At 36.3% G+C, this 17465-nt stretch overlaps 2 protein-coding genes across 2 annotated transcripts in view; both read left to right on the top strand.

Moving 5' to 3' along the window:
• LOC130104029 (ubiquinol-cytochrome-c reductase complex assembly factor 1) overlaps positions 1-17465 on the top strand; it is a 102591-nt gene that overhangs the window by 21386 nt on the left and 63740 nt on the right. The window lies entirely within an intron of this gene.
• fam83c (family with sequence similarity 83 member C) lies at positions 9807-15837 on the top strand. The gene is made up of 4 exons (XM_056270415.1): positions 9807-10524; positions 11669-11836; positions 12867-12991; positions 14517-15837. The coding sequence occupies exons 1-4, from the start codon at positions 10027-10029 to the stop codon at positions 15478-15480; spliced, it is 1755 nt and encodes a 584-aa protein (XP_056126390.1). The 5' UTR covers positions 9807-10026; the 3' UTR covers positions 15481-15837.

The following is a 17465-nucleotide window of genomic DNA, read 5'->3' as shown; positions in this document are numbered from 1 at the left end:
AGGTGGCCAGTTTGTCTTGATATACTAGGCTTAGTGTTTCAAAGGTAGATCATGTTGAAGTTTCTGTGCTGTCACTGGGCCAGTGGTAAAACCGATGAGTCAGTGGAGGGTGATAAGCACAAGGATGTTGTTCACCGTCTCTGACCCTGTCGTCCTGCTCACATGATGCTTCTGTTGCCTGAGGTTTGCTCAGTCTTTTGCGTGCTGAGCTGAGACCAGCTTTAGTATTTGCTAACAAGCACCATTAAGTGTAATTAGTTAGTAGGAAATGAATCCATACTGATTTCCTCATGGCTTCTTGGTTTTCTCATAACTGACCTGTATAAACACATGGCTGTTGTTGTGTGAGGCCAAAGACAGGTGAGTTACATGCGGTTTAACAAGATTATTCTCGGTGCTGTCATTCCCTGGCAAGCCTTTTCTTAATCACTAAACATCCAGTTGTTTTGTACTGAATTGTTGTTTTGAACTTACACACAGTGCTTTCACGTAAGGAAGTGGTTTCGAATTATTTGAGACACTCCTGTAGGTATTTCTCTTTCTTCTAAATGCACAACAAAAATGCCCTACTTTTTGCCTGGTATAAGCCTGAAATAGTATGGGGTTTTCTTGGTGTCATTAGTAAGTTTGTTAAGGTGCTATCTATCTGCTATTAATATCACCAGGCCAGGCCCGTCGGAACAGGACAGGCAAACCAAGCAATTGCTTGGGGCCCCGAGCTGGACTGGGGCCCCAAGACAACGACTGTTTAAGAATAAAATGCAACGACAAACTGTGAGCGGCCCTTTGATAGTCAATGCAGTAAAGTGCAATGACACTGTTATCGGAATCCCCCTCAAGGGGGCCCCCTCAGTAGTAGCTGACAGCAGCCAGCCAACCACGCGATCTCTGCTGCCGGCAAAATACAAACCTCCTCGGGAGTTATCATGAAGCGGAATTATGCTTCAGGAAGCCAGAAAAGAAAGAAGAAAAGGTTAAGAAAAATACCAGATAGTGGTAAAGTAATAAATTACACTGCATAAAAATAGCTCTACTTGTCTTGTACAAATGGTGTAATTTTGCACCAGGTAACATTAGGCTAGCAAAAATATGTGTATGTTAGCTACCTGCCTGACGGCAAATGCTGCTTGTAACGAACAGTTAGTGCAATTTTTTTTTCGAACGGACAGAATATGGTTAACGTTACATACATAACATAACGTTACAACGTAACGTTACATAAAAATGTCATTTTTAACGGTTTAAGGAGTTCCAGAATCACTGTTTATCGTATTTAATGACATGACATTGCTATAGCTAATAGGTTTTGATGAAAGTGGCATAGCATAACTATTCCACCGTGATAATCTATTTACCAATGGGGGTTAGGAAAACCACACAATAAATTCCGTGCATCAAACATTAGCTTGGGATGTTTTTAAGCATTGGTAGTGAAAGCAGCATGTCCTCCATGTCCATTTTGCTTGGGGCCCCCAAATTCCTTTAAACGGCCCTGCACCAGGCCACGGTTTTATTCAGGAGGAGTTTAATGGATGTCTTAACAAAATAAAATGGAGAATTTCTGTCAAATATCAAACTGAAAGCTTGTATATAAAATAGTTTTATTGTTACTACTAATTTTAGTAATAATTTTGTTTTAAATTTGAATAATTTTATTATTTTTATTATATAGTTTTTTTTGTCGTTTTATTTAAAACTACTCTTCAAAGCAATAAAATGAAATGAATATTATATTATATGAATTATAATTCATTATAAATGAATTAGCCTATATTCAGCAAGGTGTCATTACATTGGTCAACAGTGACAGTAAAACATTTGTTACAAAAGTATTATATTTCAAATAAATGCTGTTCTTTTGAACTTTAAAGAATGCTAAAAAAAACAATTATCCCTTTCCTGTTTTCAACATTGATAATAAGAAATAAGAAATGTTGCTTGAGCAGCAAATCATCATATTAGAATGTTTTTTGAAGGATCATGTAACACTGAAGACTGGAGTAATGATGCTGAAAATTCAGCTTTGATCACAGGAATAAATTACATTTTAATATATATTCAAATAGAAAACAGTCATTTTAAATTTCAATATTTCACTACAGACACACAGGAAATGTTTAGTTCTACTCAGTAGTTCAGTGCACAATTTTAAACAATGGAGTAGAAATAAACTATTGTGCTTCCTATATGAAATTTTGGTCATTTGTTGATGAGCCAGAACAGAATGTCACACTTTGGTTTCAGTGTGTTAACATGAACAATGTAACCTTCCCTGTTAATCCTCTCGGCAGCCATTAGGCACGTTACCAGCTTTACTCGTGTATTTTACAGAGCTGAGAAAGTGCATCAGCAAGACGCTGCATGCAAGCGCTCCTGTTTTTACATGAATGATTTGCTGTAGGTGTATTCTCCAAATGTCATCTCACTGTGGGAAGAGAGGTTTGAGCTCTGAAGCTTCCCAAGCAAAAATGACCGGTTACACCCATCTAAAATGCTGCCAGTCTCTGGGCATGATGTGCAATCTGATTGGCTGCTGCTGATTTGAATCAAAGCAAAATGTGCTGTTGTTGCATAGATTGTTTTTTGATTAACGCTTCCATCACCAACACTGAAAAAAAAAGATCACTCAGAAATTGCTAATAATTATCACAAATAATTGCAAAGAAATGGCAAGCACATTCATATCAAAGTAGAAAGACTTTTGCAGAGCACATTGAGTCGTGTTAGAGCAAAATCTGGCATTCCAGTCATTACTATTAAGGTGTTCGTAAAATGTGCATTGTTTTGTTGCTGAAGTGTGATTGCATTAAAGTTGTATTGCATAACAGGGATTTATTGAATGAGAATGAGACATCAGAATGTCTGTAATGGTGCTGTTACACTCTGACACTGTGTGGCCTTAAAGAATTTGAATACTTGAGCATCGTTTAAAAATGCCTGATTGTCGTTGTGTTCGATAACATCAGCTATTTTCATAATAGCATAGCTTTTCCTGTAACAAGGCTCTTTTCTGACAAGTAGTTCTTCTCACTTCATAGCTGCATTGTTGTCATCTTTTATTTTGCCTGTAGTTTGATATCGGTGTGTGCTGAAGCAATAATATGAGATGATTTGTTGATCAAAGAAACAGTTGAGAGGGTTTTTGCTTCATCACAGATGCGTCAAGCCCATGCAAAATTTCAAGTTAAAATATTTTTTTTTAAATATAATCGGTAACTACTTAAAGGGATACTCCACTTTTTTTGTAAATAGGCTCATTTTACAACTCCCCCAGAGTTAAACTGTTGAGTTGTACCGTTTTTGAATCCATTCAGCCGATCTCCGGTTCTGGCGGTACCACTTTTAGCATAGCTTAGCATACATCATTGAAGTGGACAAGACCATTAGCATTTCTATAAAAAAAAAAAAATGACCAAAGAGTTTCGATATTTTTCCTATTTAAAACTTGACTCTTTTGTAGTTGCATCGTGCACTAAGACCGACGGAAAATGTAAAGTTGCGATTTTCTAGGCTGATATGGCTAGGAACTATACTCTCATTCCTGCGTAATAATCAAGAAACTTCACTGCCGTACCATGAGAGCAGCAGGCGTAATGATATGACGCAGCGCCTGAAAATAGTTCCGTTGTGTTGACGGAAGGTAGCCTATTTTCAGGCGCTGCGTCATATCATTACGCCTGCTGCACTCATGGTACGGCCGTAAAGTTTCTTGATTATTGTTTTTTTTTATTTTGATCAATATATCTATTATTTTTGTGAAATGCTTTGTTTGAATGTGTTCTTTCCTTCAAATGCCATTTGAAAGGAATGTGATATTTTGTATCTAATGCAATGACATTTAGACTTTTTAAGTGTGCCTTATACTTTTGGGCTCACACTGTATGTGTTGCATGTGAAATGATTTTAAAAGGGTTGACAGAAAGATAAAGCTAGTGTAGTATCTTCTTTCAACAGTATTTGTGTTTTTGTTTGTTGGCCTGATAATGAAGGTTATGTGTGTGGTTGAGCAAGACCCCGGTGTGTGAAGGTTATCTGCTGAGATAAAGCTCTTCCAGTCAACATCAGGGCTGACGCTCTTCCTGAGATGACCTTTCCTCAGCTGCACTCGGGAAGGACCTTTGAGTCTGATTTATGGTGGATCACTCACGATTACTTCTCTGAAGCGAATGTCTTACGTGGGCAAAAAACTGCTTGGCTTGTGGTGCTTTATGGTGAGTGCTCCACATTATCGGCTCTTACTAGAAAACATAAGTTGAGTTGTTCAATTTAGTAGCATGTTTCACTTAGAAGTGAAAAGCAGAATTATAAATGGTAACACTTTATTTCATTATAGTCCACTTTAGACATTACTAAGTAACTTTGCTACTACATGTCAACTAACTCTCATTAGAGTATTAAAGGGGTTAGTTCACCCAAAAATGAAAATTCTGTCATTAATGACTCACCATCATGTTGTTCCAATCCTGTAAGACTTTCGTTCATCTTCGGAACACAAATTAAGATATTTTGGATTAAATCTGAGAGCTGGATCACTCCATGCTTCTAAGGGATCGAAACTTTCACTACGTGAACTATCTCGAGGCCAACAGAGAAGGAAATGAATAGTTGAATCAAGTCGTTATTTTTGTTTGTTTTTTGCGCACAAAAAGTATTCTCGTCGCTTGATAAACTTAAGGTTGAGCCACTGTAGTCACTCGGACTATTTTAACGATGTCTTTAATAACTTTTCTGGGCCGGCCAGTTTCGATCCCTTAAGAAGCCTATGGAGGAGTGATCCAGCTCTCAGATTTAATCAAAAATATCTTAATTTGTGTTCCGAAGATGAACGAAAGTCTTACAGGGTTGAAACAATATGAGGGAGAGTAATTACTGACAGAATTTTCATTTTGGGGTGAACTAACCCTTTAATATATTAAATGCTTAATATCTGCTCACACTTTATTTTGATGCTCCCAACAGACATTGACTGTAAGTAACTTTGCAAGTACGTGTCAACTTATTCTACTAACCCGAACCCTAACCTAACAGTTTACTAATACTCTAAATGAGACTTAGTTGACATGTAGTTTAAAAGTTATAGTTAGAATGTCTGAAGTGGACAATGTCTAAACTATCGAAATAAAATGTAACCTTATAAATTATCATTACATTGATTGTAATTTATGAATTTAAGTAAAATATTGACTAAATAAGATTTAAGCTTAAATAAGATTGAAAAAGAAAACTGGCCATGTTGTAGGCCTATTAACTTGTTCCCTTGTTTTGATTTTACTAAAACAATGGAATGATTTATATTGTGCGAACAAATTATTAGGCTATCTCGTGCACACGATTTACTTAAAAAAATTAGTTGTTAATTTGTGTCCACGATATACTGTACCTATTTTTTCCCCCTGAATGTCATATGTGGGGCTCCATTGTACGCAACCTTGATGATAATAAGAAATCTTCTTGAGCAGCAAATCATCATATTAGAGTGATTTCTGAAGGATCATGTGACACTGAAGACTGAGTAATGATGCTGAGAATTCAGCTTTGATCATAAATTACATTTTACAATATATTCAAATAGAAAAGCAACATTACTGCTTTTTTCTGTATTTTTAATCCAATAAATCTAGCCTTAGTGAGCAGAAGAGACTTCTTTTTAAAAAACTCTTACCAAGCCCAAACGTTTGAACAGTATAGTGTACATGTAAATAAGCTTGAGCTTGGCTGTCGGAAAGAGCAGGTGCGTCTGTTCTATACGGGATCCTGCTGGAACAAGTGAGACGTGTACTTGCTCACGCTGAAGGCTGTTTTCTGCCGTTAAGATTTCAACATCAAAATGACAAGTGTGATCATCCGTCATTGATTGAATAAGTCAAATTCCTTGAACACAAAAATATCTGCAGCAGATTGAATGTAAATGTGTTATTTAACCAATATTATAGTAAATATATATAGATGGTGAACCAAGACAAGAATTATTAGTTCCTATTTTAATATCAGATTTTTTTTTAATGCTAAAATGAACATTGTTCCAGTGTCTTCACCACTTCCCTTACAAAAATGCAGACAAAAAAAAAAAGGATAATTGTCATAGAAAACAAGATTTGTACGAGTTCCGGGGGGAAAAAAGTGGTGTTTGCCAGTGAAAAACTCACCAGCACAATGTAACATGTTCTGGGTTGTTGTCTGGACGTTGCTGTGTTTGCAATGGTGTTCTGGGTGGTTAATAGTGTTTTTATTAGAGCAATAATACTAATGCTTGATCAAATTCAAATGGCATGTTTAACAACACAGTTCACTGGGCTCCTGTGGAGTGTAATGAAAACTCTCTGGAGATCCACAGTGTCAATTTTCCTGTTGACACAGTTGAAGCTTTTATCCTGTGTAATCGGCATGAGCCTCTGAACAAACCGGCTTTGTCTGTTCTCAAGAGATGATGCGGTTATTGTGGCACCTATTAACATATAATGCACTCATGTTTCATGTATGATAGTGTGAGTGATAAAAGAGATTCCATTCATTATTGTTAACCCTGGTTTACGGCTGTTAATAAATTGACACTGATAAGCGCTGTCAGGTATGCCAAAAACAATATGCTTATATAATGTGATTTGCTGTCGTGTTTTGGTTTTCTGTTGAATTTCTGAGAAACATACCTTGTTGTCATTTTGGTATTTCTAGACATGTTCCACTGAAAGAGCACAAACCGGTCAGGGTCTGGTATCATGGACCCGCAGGCCAAACCAAAAAGATCTTTTTGCAATTGCAATCAGTGGATTTCAACTTTGTTGATGTGATGAAAAAACAAAAGGATAGATTTTGTGGGGTGTTGTGTCCAGTGGGACCGTTTAAAGATTTAAAATTCCATTTAAAATGGGAAATAAACAGAGTTTTGGGGGATTTTGGATATTTTAAAACAAAGAAACCACAGTATGATGCATAATAGTGAGATTTGGACCCAATATGACCTAATGTATTTTATGTGATCAAAGCTGAATTTTCAGCATCATTACTCCGGTCTTCAATGATCCTTCAGAAATCATTCCAATATGATGATTTGCTGCTCAAGCAACATTTCTTATTATTATCAGTGTTCATATTTTTGAGGAAACAATGATACATTTCTTTAGAATTTGTTGGTGAATAGAAAGTTCAAAAGAACAGCCTTTATTTGAAACAGAAATCTATTGTAACATTCTAAATGTCACGGTCTTGGACTCTTATTTTGTTTCCTTTAGTTCTTGTTTTCCTGCTCTGTTTAGTTTTGGTTTCTGATCATGTCCCTGTTAGTCTCTATGGTCAGCTGTGTTTTATTTAGCTCGTTGTAATATACTATACTCCCTTCAGCTCAGTCCTCTGTTAGTCCATCTTTTTGTAATGGGTTTATCTCCTGCATTCATGATTAAAGACAACTTTGAATATATTCCTATCTCGTGTCTGTTCTACGACAACAGACCGTTACACTAAATGTCTTCACTGTCACTTTTGATCAATTTAAAGAATCCTTGCTGAATAAAATTAGTAATTTGTTTTAAAATAAAAAATAAAAATAATTATTTATACAAATTTAATTCAAATGTATCACTCACATTGTTATTTTGATAATATAATTTGTAATGAAATATTGTAGGTTTGCAAAACTCACTTTTTGGTCTAATTGTATATCTGTGTGTTGAACTCACAAAGGGCAATATTTTCCTGGCTGAACACTTCTTGTATTCATGAGCAAAAATTCAAATGTTGCCCTTCATCATCATCAAAGCATGGACAGATAGTCCAGTGTACTGTCGCACATTACAGTGAAACCATTATTTGAAATCCATGTGACTCATAACAAAGATTGTGCCATGCGGTGTGTCCACAATGTGCTAAGAGACATCTCATGATATGACAGCAACAGTCAAAAATGATTTCTTCAAAAAACAACTGCAGATTATTCTGTTTCATGTGTCATATGCACAGCCTCTCTGTACTTTTCGATGTACAAGCATCTGAGATGTATTTTTATAACCTATAAAGTTGTCTATGTTTTGTATGACTTTAAACAGCTTCATCTGAGAGTTTAAATATATTATTCAGTACTTTGAACAAAGGAAATGCTGTTTGAATGTTGGCTTGTGTCTGTTTCCCTTTTATATGTCATGGAAAAGTTATGATTCATGTGGGCGGGCGAGCCTCAGGGTGGCTACTTAGAAAGACAGGAAGACCCAAAAATATCTCGCTGGACAATGGAGACAAAAGACAACAACCGGTGTCATTTAGAAGGCATTTGAGAAGTATAATGCAACATGTATAAAGTGTGTCCAGTGTTTGCACTCATAAAGGTTGCACATTTGCTTAAGACAGCTAGTCAGGAGCAAAGACCTGCCCTTCAAGTATGTCTGCTCTCTGCGTCTCATCTCTGCATGCACTCATGTAAATGAATCATACAAGTTACATCCTCTATATTTACCATTCAAATGATGCAGACATGCCTCTCAAAAGCATAACCGCCATATCAGGGAGATCACATGATGTCGTTTTCGGCCCAAACTGTTGTCCAGATTAAAGAACTCAAACCAGAGTCAAAAGTCAATTAGATGTTAAGCAGTCAATTACTGAAATAATGCAATTCACATTTAAATCAATTATAAAGTTTGTCAATCATAACTTTTGTATTGCCGTTCTGTCAAATAGATTTGAGGTTTCAGTTTCGGTTGTTGCTAATGAAAACAGGTAAAGTGCTGTCACTATTTCGTGTTATGGAAGAAAATCAAATCAAAAGGCCCTTATTGTGTCTTGTATATTGAGACTTTTTGCTAAGGCGATTAGTATCACATGCCTGTCTTACATAACAACTTCTTAGTGTGGATATACAGTAATGAAATCTACAGTCATTTTACTCTGCCCACAGTGTGATGAGCGCCAAGTTGAGCACAAAGGTTGTGTATCGCTTGTTTTCTTGTGGCAAGCCATTTGAACATTTTTCTTTACAAATAACTAGTATCTGTTTTATCATGTTTAATCCTAACACTGAGACATGGCTTCTGTGATATTTTCATATTTATCTGCAAATGGGTTTTAAGGTAATTAAAGCAACAGTTTTTCAATAAAGGAAGAATATGTAAAAGTTTTTGAGGTAAAAGACTCATCTGCTGTTGGGGTGAAACTGGCATGATAATAAACAGCCGACTGACTTCTCCATTTATTGACATGACATGGTTAGATTCAGAAGGTAAATATCATATCAAGTTAGGTGTCGACCTAGATACAGTAATCTCCATATTTATAATGAAACCATCATATTTAAAAAATGTGATATTAATCAGATAATAAAACATCATGTATTTTTACAACTGTAAATCGATATTCATTTATAATGGGATCTCCTTCAATGCTTTCAGAATATTTGTTTCTCTGTATTTTTAAAATATATTTTATTTTAACATATTTTAATGACAGTATATTTATTGTACTTTTATTATAACATATTATATGTTAAACATATTATTTAACCTAAAGTATTTGTATAAATAATGTGTACCTTTTGCTCCATGCTGGTTTTACCTGTGTGTGGGGTAAAAGGCCCACCTTGCCACGTCATACATTTATATGATTTTTAAACGAAATAAACCACTTTTATGATTTATTTTCGCACAAAATGTTGCTCCATCAATGTTCAATACAAACTTTTTTCTTTTTTTTTTGCAATCATATATTATGGCAGTAGTGAAAAGCACATTTTTCTTAAGTTGTGCCTTCGGCCCCGTTGTACCCTATATGTTGAAACGGCCTGCCATAGTTCTTTCCACGTGACGTCAGAGGAGGTGGAGCATCTGATTGGACGGGGCAGCCGCAGGTGAGCGCGCAGGTGGAGCGCAGCGTTGAGTTTCTCAGTAGCTCACAACAATACGCGGAGAGGCCTCTGGGAATAACGCACTCCAACTACCATGACATAAAACAAGGTCAGCTTTGGAATACACCAGTTTTAGTAACCGAATGCTTGCTTGAACTTTTGTCAACCCCAGATTATTTGGAGAAACATAAGTCGTGGAAATGATGAGTTCCGAGGCTTTGCGTCCGACCTCGAACCCTGCGCGTAAAGGGAAGCTCGCCACCAGAGTGGAGGATGTGAAGAACCCCTGGAGACACGGATCAACACTCGAGCTCAGCCACAATGAAGCCGCGCGGCTCGCCACCGACGCACTGTTGGAACAAGGCGAGAAGGAGTATAAAAAAGTCTTGCATGACGAAAGAGAACTGAGCTTTCTGTCCTCGCTGGAAATACGTTATATCACCGAAAATGTGGACAAAAGTAGCGACGCGGACAGCGGGACTAATGGAGTGGACATGGAGGAAGGGGACACGGTGTCCGAGCTCACTTCAGGGACTTATTTCCCCATGATGTCCGACGATGAGCCTCCAATATTGGAGCTGGGCTGGCCAGAGCTTTCCAACCGATGTGGACCTACTGAAGCGAAGATATACTTTCAGAGGGACAAGTCGCAAAATGTCAAAGATCTCATTCGGTCACTTATTAGTAAAGCCAAGAAGGTAAGAGCAACATAAACCAACGTATACCATAGAAAAGGTACAAGACATTGTTCTAACGCCATTTCCTTCCTTGTGGTTTACAAATATGTTTTCCATGAAACTTGCATTTTCTATGTGACGTCACACGTAAACATGACTTTTTAAATCAGCTTTCAGATAGTTTTCATTTGGAATTTGTTCAACTTTTACATATAGATAAATATGTAGATAATAATAGGAATAATTAATAAAAGGAATAATATGTAGATGGAATAATTAGACTGACTCTGACCCCCAAAAAGTCTGTTTTCTACACTTAAACATATGTATGAATGTTATCGGTTTAAAATAAGTGCTATTTGTATTGCAAGACAGCACAAGCAGACATTCCAAACAAAATATTTCACCCAAAGAAATTTTTTAAAACAGCACTGTTCAAATGCACTTTATAAATCCACTGAAAATCACCTTAACAGCAGTCAAATGAAAAGTCGTTAAAAACATGCCTCATGAAAGTTTATTCTGAGAAAAACGTGTAATTTAGTCTGATGTTTTCTTTATCTAATGGAGGCAACATGATTCAGACATGTTTAAGTGTGACTTAAAGCCATAGTTCACCCAAAAATTAAAGTTATGTCATCATTTACTCACCCTTGTTTTGTTTCTTCTGTTGAACACAAAAGATGATATTTTGAAGAATGTTGGTATAATCAAACAGGTGACGGTTGCCATTGACTTGCATAGTAGGAAAACAAATACTATGGAGTATGGAAGTCAATGGCTACCAACAACTGTCTGGTTACCAACATTCTTCAAAACATATTCTTTTGTGTTCAGCAGAAGGAAGAAACTCATACAGGTTTGCAACAACATGAGGGTGAGTAAATGATGACAGAATTTTAATTTTTGGGTGTACTATCCCTTTAAATGTCCAAATGTTTTGAATGGCATTGTTTGTGAATTTAGGGGATATGACTACTGGAGAATTTGTAATAAATTGCATAAAAATTGTTACATTAAACATTATGAGTAACTTGAGTGGTAAATTGCTTGATCATTATCATTAAAATTGTTATCACAGAAAACACCTCAAAATCAGTGATGTACATTTAAAGATTGTGGTTTATTGTAATGCATGTCCTAACAACATTTCTTTGCAACACAGGTCATCGCAGTAGTCATGGATATTTTTACAGACGTGGACCTGTTCTGTGATTTAGTGGAGGCCTCCAACAAGCGCAGGGTTCCTGTATATGTTCTACTGGACGAGAAGAATCTCTCCCATTTCTTGAGCATGTGCTCTGAACTAGACATCCAGAATTCACACTTGAGTGTAAGTCAAACACTGACGCCCTCATAGAAAATGCATTTTGTGTGGCCCAGCTCATGAGTTCTTATCCTTGCACATAATAAGAAGTTTTCTATGAGATGGGTGTTCTCAGTTTTATAAATACATCTGTCAGTCAAGTCTTGTGCAAGTTTCCTTAAATAAGTCCATTAGGTCATTCCGATAAAAAGCGAAATATTTTGTTTCAAAAGCATTTTTGTCAAAACAAAACAGCTTTTATTCAACTTTATTCATTTATTATTATTATTAATATACACTAGGCTGTTCGAACGAAATATTGTGCAATATTATTACAATTTAAAATAACTGTTTTCTATTCTAGAATATATTGTAAAATATTATTTATTCCTGTGATCAAAGCTGAATTTTCAGCATCTTTTAATCCAGTCTTCAGTGTCACATGATCCTTCAGAAATCATTCTAATATGATGATTTGCTGCTCAAGAAGCATTTCAGATTATTGTCAATGTTGAAAACAGTTGTGTAAAAAAAAAATTCAGGATTCTTTGATAAATAGAAAGGTCAAAAGAACAGCATTTATTTGAAATAGAAAGCTTTTGTAACATTATAAATGTATTTATTGTCACTTTTGATCAATTCATTGCATTCTTGCTAAAAAAAAGTTTTCATTTATTTATTTTAAAAATCTTACTGACCCCAAACTTTTGACCTGTAGTGTATAATGTTACAAAAGCTTTCTATTTCAGATAAATTCTGTTCTTTTGAACTTTCTATTCATCAAAGAATCCTGAAAAAAATTATACGCAACTGTTTGCAACATTGACAATAATAAGAAATTATTAATATTACACAATATTACTGTTTTTACAATATTTTTAGTCCAATAAATGCAACCTTGGTAAAAAACGTAAAAACATTTATATAAAAATATTTCCGATCCCGAGCTTTTGAACGGCAGTGTAGGCGAACCAGAACTCAAATTTTATGCAAAATATACCCATGTTTTTTAATCAACTGATTATTTAACATTTATGTAATGCTGCTTTTTTTTCAGAATATGCGTGTAAGAAGTGTATGTGGAGACACGTACTGCACCAAAAGTGGGAAGAAATTCACAGGTCAGGTTCAAGAGAAATTCATGATCATTGACTGTGAGGAAGTCATAGCTGGATCCTATAGGTATGTTAATCACGTCATACATGTTTGTCCAAGCATTGTGTAATACAGTTTTTAAAAAATGCATTATATAATCATCATTTTAACCAAATATCATAATTGCTACAGTGATATTTACTACTGTAAGTCTTATTCATTTAATGAAATCCCTTAAATGATGGCACTTTAAGAACCATTTTGTTTAAATGTTTCTTTGATGACAATGGTAAAATAATACCCCATACTCTATAAAGGGCTGTACCAGTGATTTGATATAAGATACAATAATTAACAGCAAAAATCTTTCTAAGCTGATAGTTGAGCACATGTCAGTGTGCGACATGCTACACTAACACACAGGTTAGCAGGTACAACATGTCTCAGCACGAGTTTTGAAAGCCAACTGTGCAAGAAGCAACTCGAAATTTTTTTCAGGAGGAATTCAGTTGCATTGAATTATTCACGTCGAAATACCCATCAGTCCAGGCTTATCTCATTTCTGTCATATCACTCTGTATTATGCAAAGCATTTAAGCGCATGGCAGCATTTTGGCAGGGAGATGACAGGACGTGCACCTCATGTGCCTGAGCAGCTTAGCAATGAAAACATGATGATTCTGCATTTCTCCGGCACAGTGTTAGCATTGGCATTAGCCATCAGCTTCCAAGCCTCAGTGGCTGATTTTTAGTGAAACTGATGGATTACAAAGGCAATATGTTGTTTTTAAAAAATATTTGGGAGCTGAGACCCAACAAGTGATCTCAGTCTTGCATGGATTGTCTAAATGGCTAATCTGCTCCTCGGTTATGATGATTAGGAATTATTAGGAGGAATGAGTTTGTGTAGGAGTTGTCTTGTTATGTCAGGGTTAGTGCGACTGATAGCGGCCTGTGTATAACTTTGCGTGTTATTAGTGTGAATAGTGGGTGAGGCTACACTCATGTGTTAAAGGCTTTACCCATATAATAGCCAACAGGGAGTTTTGTTTGAATAGAAGTGCATACAGTTTAAAGGGAAATTGCTCGCAAACAGTTCTGTGAAACTAGCGATTTAGAAGTTTTCCAACTTTTGTAACGGACAGATAATTAACAGAGATTGTATGCAAAAGTCTGCGATGATCTAATGTAATGCTTATCACATCTTTTATTTCAGTATCATATAAGACATTTGAGTAATGCCACAAACAGATGGTTTGCTTGAACGCAGTTAAACACTTGTTAGCATAAGTCACCTGACCCATCCATAAAACTGTAATTGAGGATTCAGTTTGAACCTTTTCACCCAGGCTGGATAGGATCTTTGGACCTCATTTATGAAACCCAAGCAGAACAAGTTTCTGTGTGAATTACAAAAGCATTCAGTGCGAAAACAATTTATGCGAAAAATGATTTTCTTAACAACGTTATGGAAATGCGTTCTGCTCATTTTTCATGAATGAATCCCTTTGTGTTGGTAGGACGTTTGTTTTGTAGTCTTATTTGCTATAAAATGTGCATTTGTTCCAAGAACAATTTCAGGTTATGCTCTCATGCTCTTTTTCCCCTCTAGTTTTACATGGCTTTCCGCTCAGGTCCATAGCAACATGCTAATGCACTTCTCCGGCCAAGTTACGGACTGCTTTGATCGGGAATTCCGCTGTATGTATGCAGATTCCCAAATAATAGACCGTTTCCACAATCCGGATGATGACGAGCTGCCCGCTTACTCTTACAACGTGCCGGCCCCAAACTTTGGGTTGGACTTGCTCGCAGACTACGGCAGCAAGGAGCGAGTGTATTCTGAGAACTCTAGTAGCCAATCCAGTGGTAGCGTTTCCAGCATCAAAGCTGCTCCTCCAGGCATGCAACATGTTTACAAAGTCACGCATGACAAGAAGAACCCGGACAACTTGCAAAAGACTCCCGACAGGAAAGGAGTCACGAGTTCAGTGCTTCAAATGCCACCGGGATCCCACACAAGAAGAGGTTCTCTTAACGACAACCGCCAAAGTCCGACGGTTGAACGCCCTTCCTTGGTTCAGGCCGCTGGAGTGGAATGGGCCAAAGCTGGAGCCGCAGAATACCTACGCACAAACATTGCTGGACAGACATCCAAAATCCAGTCTTTAGGTCTCTACAGTTCTCCAAAGCCTCCATCCCCAACTCAACAATCTCCAGCCGACAACAGGATTTCCCCAAAACATCGACTCCCCGCCCCTTTCCTCAGTAAGTTCACTGATTTGTTCAGTACAAAGGACAAGGACTCTCCCGTCCTCCAGAAGAAGCCTTCTCATTCCTCTCCGTTTGGCGGGCCAGATCTTTCTCAGAACGAACCAGAGAGTAATCAAGTTCCTCCTCCACCAGGACCCATGCCAACGGAATGGATTGGCCCAGAGAAAGGGATGCATCGGCGGGACGAGAAACGCATGACGTTAGGTCACAGCAAATTGGACCTTGTCAACCATTACAACAAGTTGAACAAATCCAAGCAGGTATATAGTCGCTTTGAGCTAAAGAACAACATGCCTCATTAATGCTGGGCCTGATTGATCATTCCTTTTCTTGGAGTGAGATTGTTGCTCATTTTCTACACAAGACTAAAAAAATCAACCAGGAGTGAAAGGCGAGATGTGTGTTTTGAGTGAATTTGTATTTTTAATGAAAATTAAGTACTTTGTACTAATGCTGCTTTCAAGTTCTTCTGGGAAGTTCCTATTAATTGTAATCGCGACATGAAGTGATTTTGATCATAATAAACTGTATGCAATGGGGAATTGCAGAACTTTCTTGAAGACAAGAAGCTGTAGTGCTAGTGCAACAGCATAACAGCATGAAGGGTAAATTAATTGCATGTTTACATAAAAAATTTATATTATTAATTTATGTATATTATTCATTTAATATACACAGACACATCTATACACATATATATTTCAAGTTTTTTAAAAGTGACATATGAAGGCCAAGTATGATAACACGTACTCAGAATTTGTCCTCTGCTATGTAAATGCATATAAATGTACGTATACACACACACACACGTATATACACATATATATACACGTATTCCATACATATGTGTGTGTGTGTATATATGTATATATATTTATATTCATATATATATATATATATATATATATATATATATATATATATATGTGTGTGTGTGTTTATATATATGTGGATATATTTGACCCTAGGTTGTATAGGATCAATGAATGAAAGAATATTATATATATATATATATAAATATTATTTAATTCATTGATCCATATATATATATATATTACATTTTATATAAAAATACAAGTTCAAAACCAATACCAAGTTTTTTCTTTAATTCACGTGCCCCTAATTCAGACATTCTGGGCTTAAAGAAAATATTCCCGACTGATGATTATGACATTGTTGTGGTGCTCATGTTGTAAATATGATCATTCTTACATGATTTGAAGGCAGCGTTAGTACTTTGTACCAATACCTTGTACTTTTAATGTTTGTGCTGTATATAAAACCTAGTGTATATGAACCATTGCTTCATAGGGCATTTTTGTACTCTTGATGTTTTTCTATCCGCCACTTTAGCTGGCAAAGCAGATGGTGTTGATTTAAACGTAGCCACTCTGTCTGACACTAAGTATTACCCTTGGATAGCATCATTCAGGAGGTTACACGTGTAGTCTTCCAAATGTTCGTGTGTTTTTACTAAAATGTGATTCTTTTGTCACTTAAGACATGCATTTAGAGACTCTAAAATGCACTTTGGGTAATGTTGCAATTAGCTGCTTAACAATAAAGTACTGTATTACTTCAATGAAGCCTATAGTATAGACTCACTGCATCTCACAGTGGTCTCTGATGCAATAGAAGCTAATTGCAAGGAAAACATGATTTACATTATTACATATTATTATTTTATTATAAGCTTTTCCACCTTTTGATACTTTTGCTAATTAGTGTGTAGAAGTCTTTGCAACAGCCTACATTGAATGCCATATAGCGTTTGATGTCACTTAATATATGCATCTTTGACTCAAATCTATAGAGAACCTCCAATTCAATCTTAATCTACAAGCTTTTTATCCGACAAGTAGGAGATACTGTGAATAGGTGAGCTTGAAAAGAAGATTCGTTCTTCAGATGTTGAGTGTCCTTGTAGAACTGATTCAGAATCGGCTCTGATCACCAGATACCTTCATACAGAGAAGAAGTGGTTGAGAAACCCGAGATCCAGAGTAAAGGTACAGAAGCTTGTAAAGTAGTGCTGATCCAAGGTCAGATTTTACCGTTCATATCCACAACACGTAAACATAAATATGAGATCGATAGGAGCAGATCTTTATAGCCTTTTCCATTTTAATATGTTTAAACATGATTACAGATTACAGGTAAAGTGCTAACTTTTGCTACACAAGCCAATATGCCGATTCTGACTTGAAATGTATTTCCAAGGCCTTTCTAGTGCATTCTTAGCAATGTAGTTAGCGCCTAATAGTTTTTCATTGTAAACATTTATTAT

This window comes from Rhinichthys klamathensis, unplaced genomic scaffold, assembly GCF_029890125.1.
Source record: "Rhinichthys klamathensis goyatoka isolate OS25496 unplaced genomic scaffold, OSU_Roscu_1.1 h1tg000303l_1, whole genome shotgun sequence".
Lineage (NCBI taxonomy): Eukaryota > Metazoa > Chordata > Actinopteri > Cypriniformes > Leuciscidae > Rhinichthys > Rhinichthys klamathensis.
The sequence above is the reverse complement of the archived record's forward strand: the minus strand, read 5'-3'. Positions and strand labels throughout refer to the sequence as shown.